Consider the following 14,428-nt stretch of genomic DNA (forward strand, 5'->3'; position numbering starts at 1 on the left):
ATTTTTGATCTTGAACAAATATCACATGATTGTACAAAGTCTTTGACTGACTTCCACATTTGTGGCCACCAAAAATCTCTTGATATGAGTTCTAGAGTCTTATTATATCCAAAGTGCCCTGCTGCTGGAAAGTCATGACGTGCTTGAAGAACACGCAAACGTGCTTTTCCTTCTGGAACATATAGGCGTCCTTCAAAATATAATAGATTATTCTTGAACTCGAACTTAGAAGAATCATGAGACTTGGAAGAATTATTCTTGATATCATGAACAAGAGGGTCTGAGGACATACTGGACTGGATTTGCTTGAGAAAAGTTGAATCAACAGTCAATGTTGATTTCATTGCTCGGAGATGAAATTGCTTCGGTTTCAAGAGGACCGTTCTTTGTTGCTCAAAAGCTGCATCTCCTTCTTTTGGTGCAAAATAAGAACGTCTAGATAGGGCATCGGATAAACCTTGTTGTTTTCCTGGCCGATAAGTGATAATGAACTCGAATCTTGACAAAGACATACTCCAACGAGCTTGACGACGATTCAACACGCGTGCTGACATGAAATACTCGAGGTTCTTGTGATCTGTATACACAGTGACTGGACTAGAAGCGCCTTCTAGATAATGACGCCATTCTTGAAAGGAATCCACGATCGCAAGAAGTTCTTTATCGTGGATCTCATAATTGATCTCGGCTGCTGAGAATTTTCTTGAATGAAAAGCTATCGGATGGAGTTTGTCATCTGTTCCCATTTGTGATAAAACTGCACCCAAGGCAAAATCTGATGCATCTGTTTCCATAAAAAATGCCTTGAAAAAGTCAACACGATATAAGACTGGTGCAGAGACAAACGATGTCTTCAAGGCTTCAAATGCTGCTTCCGCTTCTTGATTCCATTGAAATTTATCTTTACTAGTCAAGCGTGTAAGTGGAGCTGCAACTCGTGAGAAATCTTTGATGAAGATCCGATAGTAATTGGCAAATCCCAAGAAACATTGGACATCTCTTACAGTCTTTGGAATCTTCCAATCTATGATTGTTTGGACTTTCTTAGAATCCATCATAAGACCATCATTTGAAATGATGTATCCTAAAAAGTCAACTTGAGTAGTGTGAAATACACACTTTTCCATCTTGGCGTACAATCCTGCATCTCTAAGTTTTTGTAATACTTGACGAACATGTATTTCATGTTCTTCGACGTTCTTGGAATAGATCAGGATATCGTCTAGATAGCAGACGACAAAATTGTCTAAGAATTCATGAAATACATCATTCATGAGATGTTGAAAAGCAGCTGGTGCATTCGTGAGTCCAAAGGGCATGACATTATATTCGAAATGTCCATACCTGGTTCGAAACGCAGTCTTCCATTCATCTCCTTCTTTGATCCGTACTAGATTATATGCTCCTCTTAGATCTATTTTTGTATAGATCTTAGCTTGATTCAACTGGTCAAGGAGTCCTGATATCAAAGGTAATGGATACCTGTTCTTGATTGTGATCTTGTTGAGTCCTCGATAATCAACACACATTCGTAAAGATCCATCTTTTTTCTTTACGAATAGAATTGGAGCTCCTGCTGGAGATTTTGAATGGCGTATGAAATTCTTCGCTAAATTCTCGTCAATATATGTCTTGAGTTCAGCCATCTCATCTTGCGATAAACTGTAAATTGGTCCAAATGGTGGCTGAGTTCCTTCCTTGAGGTCGATTGAACAATCATATGGACGATGCTCAGGAAGAATATCTGCATTCTTTTTCTCAAAAACGTCTTGATACTCCTGATATTGACTTGGAATGCCACTTGAAGTCTTTACGTTTTCAGAAATAGGTGCAGCATAAATAGCAAAAGTTGATCCTTCTTTTGCTGCGTGTATAAATGCTTTTGCACCTATCAGTACGGGTTTTACTGTACTAGACTTATAATTTTTTACTTGGTTCGTAGAACTATTAATAATGCTTTTGGAAAAGTCAAGTTTACGCGAATTCCAATCTATTCGAGGGTTATATTTTTCTAGCCAGGATAAACCTAAAATAACTGGATTGGACGGGGATTTAATTATGTTAAAAGCTATGTAGCTATCATGACCGTCTATTGTTACTTTTATAGGATGAGTTTCATGAGTGACATCTCCAGAAGACAAGGGACGACCATCTATGACTTCTACATGTACTGGTTTAGGTTTCTGTACAAAGGATATTTTACGACTTTTAATAAATTGTTCATCTAAAAGACATGCTGAGGCTCCCGAATCTAATAAAGCAGAGGCTTTGTAATTCTTAGGTCCTAAATATAAGTCTATTATAAAACAAGGAGAGGGTTCTGAGGAGAGGATAGGACCTTCATTAGGAATTGTACAAGGTTCCAGCTGCACGGTCCCTATTGTAGCTGGACGAATCCGTTTTCCGACATGTTGTCTTCTTTGACCGTCGTACCCCTCATTTTATAGTTGCGTCGTTTCTTTGGACAATGTTGAGCAGTGTGCTTAGGTTCTCCGCAATACAAACATAATCCTTCTTGACGACGATGAATCTTTTCTTACTCAGTTAGAGTTTTAAAACGTACCGCGTCAATTTGCATGTCTTCTACTTCCGAATGTACGTTTGGCAAAGATGTTGATGTTGCCATTGAGTAATAACGTTGAGGTTCCCGTGAATGATTCTCAGATCGAAATTCAAAAAGTCGATTATCACATTTTACCGCAAAATCGATTGCTTGACTCAAAGTTTGAGGATCAGGTAAGTTGAGCATCAATTTCTTTACTTCGTATTGCAATCCATAAAGAAATTGACTGATGAGTGCAGCATCATCCCACTTGATGTCAATTGCAAGTTGTCGAAATTGTGAAGCATATACTGTTACTGAGCGATTTCTTTGTCGCAGAATTCGAATCTTATTTGTTGCAACACGAGTTGCATCGTGTTCACCATACATAGATCGAAACTCCGCCAAAAAAGCTTCCAAATTGTCCAATATTGGATTTCGTTGTTCAAGAAAAGACGAAAACCACGATAAAGCAGAACCAGAAAGTAGAGTGCCAATAAACCTGACTTGTGATCCTGGAGTTGGATAGCTTTGCGGTTGAAGTTCAATTGCCAATTGTACTTGATTGATGAACCCTCGAAACTTTGATCTCGTACCATCAAATTTCTCAGGTAAGGCAATTCTTGGTTCTCTAGTGCTTATAGGGTGTTGTACAATTGGAGAAGGAACGTGATTTGTTGTAGATGTTGAAGCAGCTCCGATCATCTCTATATCTCCACTTTCTGCTATTCTTATTTTTTCCTGTGTTGGTGAATTGAGTTGATGCATCGCAAGCATTAACTCCCTCATTTGCTCTTGCATTTGTGCCATTGCACTCTTCATTTCAACAAGCTCTGCCATAATGACACTAAGAAGAAAAATTTGTTTGATATTGCTCAAGACAAAAGAAAAGAAAGACTTGATAACAAAGAAGATACTAAGAACAATATCAGTTTAGAAGTGGGTAATCCGCAAACTTCTAATACGCTTATGTCTTGTCAAGAGAAAGGGGTAATCCACTCTTACTCAAGAAAAAACAAAGCTCTAATATTGTAAGTGTACTCTTGTCAATCTGTCAAGGACAAAGACTCGATGAGAAAAAATATACACCAAAAGGCTATCTCGATATAATAAGTCAAAATATAAACAAGTAGGTATATTAAAAGGAAACTGGAATGGCTATTGCCACAAGACAAGAAACTAAAGACTCTTGAACCTGGACTAGAAGCAAGAAAGGAGTTGACAAGAGTGAAGAGGGCTTCACTCTTGCCTCTATATATACTATCTAACTAGAAGCCACGTGGCGATGTTCTATAAGACCTCCAATATATGTTGACTTTCTAGTCCACATGCCTTTGCTTGCAAGGCAAGTTTTCTATGGATGGATCACGTAGTTAGCTTGTTCTTTAAGCTTCCAACATGTGTGGCACATGGCTAACTTATTGACCAAGTTTCTAACCTAAAAGTCAACTATAGACTCCTATAAAGTCAAAGCAGCGTCTATGAAGCTTCTAAGAAGCTTTTCTAGAAGATATTACACAATTAACCTACTTTTATCTACTTTTACATACTTTTATCTATTCATATAGGTAATTATATGTATGTCCGTGACACCAAAGCATTTTCATCTTTGAGTAATAAAATCAACATTAACTATTGATTTAATCCTTGTCAAAAAAATTCAATTAAGTATGTCTTTTGATCCTCTTGTCTATGATATCAAGAATCTTTCTTCAAAGTCTCATGATGCTTGTAAGTTTGAATTAAAAAACAACCTAGTATAATTCTAAGGATGCCTATACATTTCAAAAAGTGAAGCCCTTTTATGTGTTCTTCAAGCACATCATGACTTTTCAACAGCCAAACATTTTGGATACAACAAGACTTTAAAACTTATATCTAGAGATTTTTGGTGGCTACAAATGTTGAAGGCAATGAAAGACTTTGTCCAATCATGTGATGTTTGTTCAACATCAAAAACTCCTTGTCATTGATCTTATAGACTTCTTTAACCAATATCCATTCCAAAACAACCATGATCTTTTATTTCTATGGAGTTTATCATAGATCTTTTAGTCTCATGTTCTTATGACTCTATATTTGTGATAATAGATCATTTTACCAACTTTTTCTACAAGATATAATAAAATTTATATACTTTTATTTATTTCTATCTAATACTTTTTATTTAAGTAATTATAAGTCTTGGTTATGTCTGTGACAACCATGGATTAATTTCTTTTTTTATAAACTTAAATTAAAAATTACATATAATTATTAATTTATCTATTAAAAAAAGCTAATGATTGATAGTTTTTTTAAAAAAAAGATTAAATAATACATCTTTTATTATATAATTCAGTTTTATAAATTTTAAAATTTATTTAAGTAAAAATTATATAGATAAATAAAAAAAATTAGATAGAAGTAGGGCTCCAATTAAAAGACTTGTTACAATACTTAAGTTGTTTTATTAGAAATTTGATAAAATTTAAAAATTTAGTCAAAATCAACTACTTAAATTCTTTAAGATTATTTTTTCATTGATATACATTTTAGCTATTGGATTTTTTTAGATTAAATATAATAAGTTAATATAATAATATATATGAAAAGATTGGACATTTTTTTTCTAGTCAAAATATACACATATTTAGTTATTTATATTTAGTATAATTTTTAAAACTATATTTTTATTTAATCAATGATCAAATCATTAAATTTTTAAAAAATTATAGATTTTTGATATATCTATATTATATTACTTAAAAAAATATTTTTTATTTTTAAAATAAAATTCTTATTCTTAAAATACCATAGCTTTTGAAGAATAATAAACTTTTATATTGCACTTTATTTTTGGGAATTTTTTTGGCTTCAATTATTTCTTTTTGTTTTTTTCTTAGATCTCTACTTTCTTCTCTCTATGCTCATTGGTTTCAATTTTCTTATCCTCTTATATTTTAGAAGAAAAAGTAAAAATTACATAAGCTTTGTAGGTAATTTATTAATAAGTTTAACCAATGATGCTAAAATTGCATTATATTGTGGTTAAAAATTAGTTAAAAATCAAAGCATAATAAATAATTTTAATAATTTAATCTTTTTTCTATCTTAATTTTATTTTTATAACTTGAGAATAAAATTTTGTAATTATTTACCATTAAGATTGCCTTGTGACTTGTTCCATTCATTGAAGCAATTAAAATCATCACATCTCCATCTAAAGAATGAATCTGGTTGTTAAAACTATCATACATCTATTTTTTTTTTAAATCTCTATAAAGTCTTTTATTCCAATACATATTTTTTATGATAAAATAAAAAAAATATTTTTATATTCTAATTATGAATATGTTATTAATTTTTTATTCAGTAATTATACTTTGATTTAAATTTTTTAATAAAATTTTAATTTTTATAAAGAATATTGATTTTCCAACACATATTATATATTTAAATTTTTATTTTCATCTAATTATAATGATCAAAGTTTCATTTATTGGATCAAAATAAATAACATCACGAATTATTTTAATAAAAAAACCAACAAAAGACATAATATTATCAAAACATAATAAAATTATTTAATAGCTTTATTACCTTTCATATAATTGTATGAGGTTTATAAAATTCTAAGATTACAAAACACATAACAAAACTAAAGATAGTCTTATTTTGATTAGATTTTTTTTAAATTAGTTGTTTTGTTATAGCTACAAAAAAAAAGTCCTATAAAAATGTTTTAATAAAAGAAATTGACTTGGAATCTATTTAAAATATTATTTTTATTTTTTTACCAAGAAAACCTTTTTTAAAAAATATACCTAAAAATTATTATAAACTAATTGTATTTCTTTTTCTTCTTAAGTGGATTTTAAATTCATTACATACTTACATAAATGCCGATACATGCAGAATATCACTTTCTCGTGTAAAAAGCACTTCAACTTTTTGAGAGAAAGAGTAATTACCAAGCATCAACATTTTCCACTAATGAATCATCACCCAGCTCTCACCTCTCAGCAAACTTCAAAATCCGAACAGGCTTTCGCAGGATGGGATGATCCAAAAGCTCTCAGAATGTGGCGTAAGGAGCCAGAAATGCTATCAGAATGGGCTTCGACTGGCAACCGCCGTTGTCGGAAGCGAACGATGAGGACTACGAGATGCCTGGTGAGACTGCGAGGAAGTATTGCACAACGAGCCACACGGCCGTGTGGATATCGTCGTCTTCGATGAGCGCTCCGGTGGATGTTCACCCAGATGTGGGTCCAAGTCGAGGCATGAGATGAAAAGTAGACTGAGGGAGTTATTTTAAATCATCTGGTCAAAAATATCTGCGGTAAAAGCTTCTGTATTAGATATCTGTGCGGCGTTTCTCTCGGGTAGTAGAATACTGCTGACCATAACCAACTGCCTCATCTGCAGCTCACTTGTTCGTGAATTAGCCGACGCAGTTGGGTTTCTCAGGATCAGGATATATGGTTAAAGTTGCCAGGTCAGTAGGATAGGCGGTTTATTTCAAGGATACCATCGACAATCATCAAGTTGCTGCCCTTGTGGTAATAGAGGTGGAGAGAGCGAGTGAGAGAGAGCGCAAGAAGGAGCTAGTGCGGACAGCTTACCCATCCACTGGTGGAAGAAGTTATCGATGGCACAGTTTCGTGTGCTTCCGGAGATTTTATCAGCATTTGCTTTAGTGCTAGATGCAATGCTGTTGCCAAGAAGTGGAGTTGTATAGACCTGTAAGGGATTTTCTCTGCAGGAAAGTGGATTGCAGGTGGAGGTGTGGATGGTGAGGCGGCGAAGTGGGTTGTGAGTTCGTGTTTAAGGTGGTGGAGATGAGATAGTTGTTGGTTTGGAGGCTCACGAAAGCGCAATCCATGCTGCGAGTTACGCGGTCGGGGGTGGCGTTGAGATGGAGGAAATTGAGGACCTTGCTCGTTTGGGGACAGCAGCAGAAGCATGCTGGCTTCTCGGGGTTATCTACGCCTCCCCCGCCGGCCATCCTTGTCCCCCACTTGTTTCAGTCTGGTGCGTGGAAATGAGTACCCCTGACATCACAATTGAGAATTGTCCACTGTCTGTTTAGCTAATTAACTTTGTGTCTCTGAGCTATGAAGAAAATGGGAGGCGATAAGAGAGGAGCAAATCATTTAGTGCAACATAGAATGTTTCGTTGGCACAACCATAGTCGCTATTCGAGGTTTTATCGAGGTGTTAAGAGTAGATTTGTTTGCAACCATGGGAAGTCGCAAAAGGCATTGTAAGGTGTGGAATTATTTTTTACTTGCATATGCGCAATTCAAACTCCATTTGGTTCTGCGATGCACACCCGTGCTCACTAGTTGAAGGTTTAACTAAATTCTCGACCTTCAGTTGGAGAATAAGTCTTGGTAGGATCACAGGATCTGGATTGATGGTTTGGGCAGTGAAAGCGAAAATAGTTGATTTGTCGGATTATCGAGGATTTCAGACATTTAGGGGAGAATATTTTGATTGGACTGCTAACATCCACTAATTAATAGCAATCAGACTGTGCTGCTTTCCTTGGCGCTGTAAGAAAAACGTGGCAAGATCTCTGCTTACGCAATTTGGTGTTAATCGCAATTTTCTCGTTTAGATTTAGTTGTTGCACTCAACTCTAGGCTAATTTTTTATAGCAGGAACAGCATCCTGTTGGAAGATTGACGGCAGAGCAGTTGCCCAAGATATCAAGGATGTCATAGCAAAGCGGGTGATACAATTGCGTGATCAAGTGGGGGCAGTTCCTGGTTTAGCAGTCGTCCAAGTGGGGCACCATAAGGCTTCTGATTTATATTCACGAAGCAAGCAACTAGCTTGCGATGAAGTGGGAATCGCTTCCTTCGCTGCCTACTTGCCTGCTACAACTCCAGAAGATGAAGTTCTAGAGCTTGTGAATGTACTCAATGCTGATGATCGTGTCCACGGTATCCTTGTTCAGCTTCCGATGCCTCCAGTAAGTTCTGCGAAATTCGTTGGGGCTTCACATTGTTGAAAAGACGTGTTTGTTCTTGCTTGACTTCATTTGTTTTTAGGCAGTGTCCAATAAACACGGAATGGGCATTACAGCATATCCAGTTGGACAGAGTACTGAGAGCAGTGAGTTTAGACAAGGACGTGGACGGGCTGCATCCAATCAATTTGGGAAGACTGGTTTTACGAGGTCTCCACCCTACCTTCATACCCTGCACTCCTTTAGGATGCTTGGAGATTCTACGCCGCTCAAGAGTACAAATTGAGAACAAACATGCCGTTGTCATCGGTTGCAGTAATGTTGTCGGTCTTCCAACTGCTCTCCTCCTACAGGTACGTCCTGCTTACTGAGTGTATATATTTGCCTCCACAATCACGTCCTGAATAATCCCGTCTTTGCTGATTCTGCTTGTCCAAAGGTGTTTGCAATTGTGTAATGTGATGTAGAAGTACCAGAACCTTGCTATCCTCCGTTTCGTGGAAGACTGATGTGTTTTGAATGGTTGGTGGGGCAGAGACAGAATGCGACGGTCACTGTCATACACGAGCACACACCAAATCCAGCTGAAGCCACCAAAAGAGCAGATATTGTTGTTTCAGCCACAGGCGTTGCGCAGCTTGTGCGAGGGCACTGGCTTAAAAAAGGTGCAGTGGTTCTTGACGTCGGCACCAGTGCCGTGCAGGTATTCCCCCTCTCTATATCAAAGCATTTATGAGGAATATGTTTCGCCGACCGGGAGATTTTCCATATCACTAAACACATGTTTGTTTTGAGGGTGTGACATCGTCTCAAGCGTCTGTGCTCTATACCTGACTTTTCTAAATATTCGCTTTCGTTGGCATTGGTTAATCCTTACTCTCCATGATCCATTAAAGAGGTTCCCTTCTGCAGGATACTGCTGCAGATGGTGGATACCGACTCATTGGGGATGTGTGCTTTGAAGAAGCTGAATTTGTGGCGTCAGCAATAACACCAGTGCCGGGAGGCGTTGGTCCCGTCACTGTGGCGATGGTTCTTTCCAACACCCTTCAGTCCGCGCTACGCTTCTTTGGCATTGCTACAGATACTAGTGACAACAGTTTCACTACCGACAGTCACCTCATTTTACGATGCAAATAGGTGAAAGTATAACTTTCTCTCCGTAGATTGTACATTTTACCATCTTCGTGAGGTGCATACCATTAGCGAGATTTCAATGGGAGTATCCATGCAGACGCGTTATTTGGTAAGCAAATGTGTATGATTTGGTTGATGAATTCAAGGAAACTTTTTTATTACGCGGTTTTGAAATCATATTTGTGTGATACGGTGGACTATGTCAGCTCAGTAGCAAAGGTCTAGTAATTAGGTGTAATCTGCTAATGAGAGTAACTCTGCTAGGCTACAAGAACAGTGGATTAGGGTGTTGCCCGTATTCAACAGTCAGTCAGCATAAGCATGTCAGCTTCATTTCACATATGCTGTAGATTGTACTTTCAAGACAGTCAAATACCAAAGCGTCGCAATAAGAACTCGCCACCTGTGTATTGAGCTTTAGAAACTACAAAAAAGAGTTCAAGTGGGTCCTGGCGACACTTCGAACCTCTAGTGAGTTTGAGAAGCAACATGTAGAATTAAGAGAAGGTAGAATGTACAAGATTCTGAAGACAAAAAACCTATAAGATACCCATTTGCCCAGCAATACATTAACGGATTCTTTGGCATATCTTCGCATAATAAACTTTTAGGAATTGATCATGATTTTCCACAACAGACTCGGAAATGAAGTAGCATCGAAGTCGTAGGTTGTGACATTATCATAAAACACTGACACAAACTTCACTAGTCTGCCCTCGATAAGATTTTCCAGCACGCATGCTCCAGATCAAGATGAATCACCACTGCATACACTGAAACAAATGAGATTCATTCAGATGTCAATACTTAGACCAACCCCTGTCAGCGTAGCAGAAAGATTATGGACCAGAACAAAGGGATGTAGCCGCAAGCCCTTGTAGTGCACAAGCTGAAAGGCAAGGTTTATGTTTCTTCGCCCCTCCGCTCGAAAGCTGCACATCGCACGTCATCTTATTCTTCGAAGTGCTGCTTCCAATACCTTCCAGTTCCACGGTTGTAGAGATTTCCCTCGCTACATCAACACGTGATGTCGCCGAAACATCGGTGTAAGTCACCAAGTCACTGGCAGTATAGTAGCTTGGGAAATAGTCTAAACATGCACATGGAATAGGAGCACACAAGCTTCAAACTGTAAATAGTTACTCATAAATAGGCTTCCCTGAACGAGAGACAGAGCTGAATGCATTTTTGTGTTCAACACACGTCTTCAGCTGTGAACTGGACTGAGTCAAATTTTCAGAGACATTTCCTTTCTCCTGTGCACCCCTGAAAATTATCACGAAAGCAAATCGCTGGTCAAGATTCTTCACTCTTGTCAACATCGGAGGTTGCTGCTTCAGTAAAGTCCCCTGGACGTAGTTTTGGCCTACAACATAAATTAGATTTCTCGGATAATCATTGACTTGGCAGTTATCCCAAGAACAGTCATATAAAGGAGATGGCACCAAGCTGTCAACTTCAAGAAGATGCATCACTCTTTCTCCCTCTAGAAACACGAGGCCTCCTTGGTCCACTATGAATCTGGAAAACCTTTACATTAAATTGTGAATTAGAAATACAATATTCAGGAGTCAATTCCAGTTTCCTACGTGAGGAGGCAAGTCGAAAAGAAGCTGAACTCGCCCAGGACTGCAGACTATGAAACAAGCTACTCTCACACACGAGGACGCAATGATGCTTCCTGCGATTGAGGAAGGAAAAAACATGTCATTAGGGTAATCACAGAAGTATAAGTTATAACTAAGCTTCTTCAGAATACACTATGCATGCGAAGGGTCCTGCAAACAGTAACACCATCAAAGGAGAAGTGACATACCGAGGACGGGGCCTTGTGTAATCAGAACTTCGATTAAGAAGCGAAGCCTCATAATGAACATCATCCGATATGTCGCTGTTCCCAGGATCGTCGCTGCCGTAATCACTGTCGGCAAATCTCATTTCTGCTGTGACTCTGTAGATAATCCGCCCAAAAATATACGTTCTTTCCGCATAAACCCTAGCGGAAGAGAAAACTACCCACCAGTCATTCGAGATGAGTGGCAAGCCTAAATCTCACAGAGGTCAACACTGATGTAAACGCCCTAGTCATGAGATGATATGGGACGCAGCAAAGGAGATCAATGACCTCATTCCGCTCCAAAATGTCGGGATTACAAGCCAATACTTGACACACATACAACGCCCACCCGACCACCTCCAAGAGAGCAGCCACATTGAACACCATTCCCGACTCAAAAAAATTCTCGCTCCCCACCACCACCTCCACCTCCGCACCTCCTGCTACCGGAAATCCTCTTCTACCCGCAATCAACCACACATCCTTCCGACTCTTCAACAACAGGACAATCTAAAACTGCGCCAAACTACGCAGGCTCTGGAGATCGAGACACGGTACACCACCGCTCCTAAGGCCTTCCCCCACGCAATTCTTCACCCACAACACATTCACATCCCAACCCGCTCATCCTCAGAAGCTGTTGTGAAGAACGGGTCGGGTGAGTGCATGGATCGGCCACGTCTGGAAGCCGTGGAGTCTTCATCCAGGCCGGATAGGCTCTCCCGCTCACCTATGCGGCGATGCTAGAAGCTACAACGGATTTGAACAATGAACGGGGCTGCGGGGGGTCTATCGATCCTACCAGCGACAATAATGATAGCCGTGACGATTGCGCGCCGCGACGACAGACGTTTATCCCCGAGACAAGAGGATGATGGAGCCTCTGACTTGTTGATTCTTCCAGGAGTTGAGACGATGGTGATCCTGCGCTTGCACAGTGGCATCGCGGCATCGCAGCAGCGGCGATGCAGCGATGCAGATTTCGCGGTCGGAACGCGCTCAGTTTCGACGACGACGACGACGACCCCCACAATGGCTTCGTCGCAGCTGAGCGACAACAAGGCGTCTACAATATTCATTCATCCATTTATAGTTGCATGTAATTATAAATTAAACCTTTTATTAAAAGATTGCTTTTTAGAAAAGATCAATCACAGCACAGTATGAAAAAAACTATCTTCTTCAATTAACTTGTTTTGTGGAATGCATTAATTTAATGGGCAAGATTTGCAATCATGCTCAATATTCAGAATATCTATGTGGCAGCTTGAATACCAAATTGGACTATTTTTGGAAATAGAGGGAGAAAAGACCAAAGTGTAAACACTGCATGATTTTGAGATGGAAATTGAATATACTAACCCACAAGATAATTTTAAAAACATAATAATAATGATAATAATGATAATGATAATAATAATGATAATAATAATTTTAAAATATTAAATATCAATAAGTAATATACTACTTTACATTTATATATGGAAGATAAAATATATAAAACAATGTAAAACATATAGTATTTTATGAATACAATAAAATATTGTGTTAATTTTCTTTTCTTTAAAAAAATTAATATTTATTATATACATTCATAAAATATTAAAAGTATAAAATATGTAAAGAAAATTTGAAGTCCCATTCTTGCAAAAACTATATTAAAAGAAATATTATTTTTCCACAAATTAAAAAGATAAATTAAAAAAAATATAGTGAGAGAGATTTTTTAACATTACATGCCATGGATATATGCATGTAAACTAGTAATTACCTATATAAATAGGTAGAAGTAAGTAAAAGTAGGTAAAAATAAGTTAATCCTATAATACCTTCTATGAAAGCTTCCTAAAACCTTCATAGATGCTACTTTGACATTATAGGTGTCTTTAATTAACTTTTTGATTAGAAACATGGAACAAGTTGGCCATGTGCCACACATGTTGTTAGCTTGAAGACCAAGCTAACTATGTAGCCCACATGTAGAAAAACTTGCCTTGTAAGTCAAAGCATGTGTTCTACAAAGTCAACACATATTGGAGGTCCTATAGAACATTACCACTTAGCCCCTAGTTAGATAGTATATATAGAGACAAGAGTGAGGTCCTCTTCACTCTTGTGTCAAGGACAAGAACTCGATGAAAGCTAAAGAGTAAGTGAGACTTTTCTCAAAAAGAAATAGGACAAAATAGAAATATGTATATTAAGAAAGAAACTGGAATGGCTATTGCCAAAATACAAGAAAACTAGAGACCCTTGAAACTAGACTAGAAGCAAGAAAGGAGTTGACAAGAGTGAAGAGGGCTTCACTCTTGCCTCTATATATACTATCTAACTAGAAGCCACGTGGCGATGTTCTATAAGACCTCCAATATATGTTGACTTTCTAGTCCACATGCCTTTGCTTGCAAGGCAAGTTTTCTATGGATGGACCACGTAGTTAGCTTGTTCTTTAAGCTTCCAACATGTGTGGCACATGGCTAACTTGTTGACCAAGTTTCTAACCTAAAAGTCAACTATAGACTCCTATAAAGTCAAAGCAGCGTCTATGAAGCTTCTAAGAAGCTTCTCTAGAAGATATTACACAATTAACCTACTTTTATCTACTTTTACATACTTTTATCTATTCATATAGGTAATTATATGTATGTCCGTGACATTACCCCCCCTTCTAGGGACGAGTTCCACGAGGAGCGGTGATTATATATTGAGAAAATCTAATATGCGGCGAATTGTATTTGCTACATACTCTGATCTTTGTTCTCTTCGAAGATAGTTGATGGGTCCTCTTAGCCATCGATAGTGTCCCATTCCAGGGCGAGAAGACCACCCTGTTATTTGATCACTGTTGAGGCCTTCATAACTTCCTTCAAATAATACATTTGAAACACCATCAGGAGTCGTTCCTATCTCCAATAATATCACCAAACATCGAGAATCTCTTCCAAGGTCGTGA

At 37.7% G+C, this 14,428-nt stretch overlaps 2 protein-coding genes across 7 annotated transcripts; one reads left to right on the forward strand and one right to left on the reverse strand.

Moving 5' to 3' along the window:
- Positions 1 to 6,969: 6,969 nt before the first annotated feature.
- On the forward strand, positions 6,970 to 9,799 carry LOC112278469 (bifunctional protein FolD 2). Of its 3 annotated transcripts, none has more exons than XM_024512013.3 (5): positions 6,970 to 7,558; positions 8,191 to 8,504; positions 8,618 to 8,854; positions 9,037 to 9,204; positions 9,414 to 9,799. In XM_024512013.3, exons 1-5 carry the CDS (start codon positions 7,408 to 7,410, stop codon positions 9,639 to 9,641), a joined length of 1,098 nt encoding a protein of 365 aa, XP_024367781.1. In that variant the 5' UTR covers positions 6,970 to 7,407; the 3' UTR covers positions 9,642 to 9,799. The 3 variants fall into 3 exon arrangements, with proteins under 3 accessions (XP_024367781.1, XP_024367780.1, XP_024367783.1); XM_024512012.3 differs by having other exon boundaries at positions 7,078 to 7,558; positions 8,188 to 8,504; XM_024512015.3 differs by having other exon boundaries at positions 7,078 to 7,558; positions 8,197 to 8,504.
- A 222-nt stretch (positions 9,800 to 10,021) lies between these two features.
- LOC112278471 (uncharacterized) lies at positions 10,022 to 12,401 on the reverse strand. Of its 4 annotated transcripts, none has more exons than XM_024512018.3 (3): positions 11,455 to 12,397; positions 11,228 to 11,319; positions 10,022 to 10,904 (listed from the first exon to the last, which is right to left on the reverse strand). In XM_024512018.3, the coding sequence occupies exons 1-3, from the start codon at positions 11,574 to 11,576 to the stop codon at positions 10,867 to 10,869; spliced, it is 252 nt and encodes an 83-aa protein (XP_024367786.1). In that variant the 5' UTR covers positions 11,577 to 12,397; the 3' UTR covers positions 10,022 to 10,866. The 4 variants fall into 4 exon arrangements, with proteins under 4 accessions (XP_024367786.1, XP_073388167.1, XP_024367784.1 ...); XM_073532066.2 differs by having other exon boundaries at positions 10,022 to 11,004; XM_024512016.3 differs by lacking the exon at positions 11,228 to 11,319 and having other exon boundaries at positions 10,022 to 11,168; positions 11,455 to 12,401.
- Positions 12,402 to 14,428: the final 2,027 nt, after the last annotated feature.

This window comes from Physcomitrium patens, chromosome 25, assembly GCF_059467195.1.
Source record: "Physcomitrium patens ecotype Gransden chromosome 25, ASM5946719v1, whole genome shotgun sequence".
In the NCBI taxonomy this organism is placed as follows: domain Eukaryota; kingdom Viridiplantae; phylum Streptophyta; class Bryopsida; order Funariales; family Funariaceae; genus Physcomitrium; species Physcomitrium patens.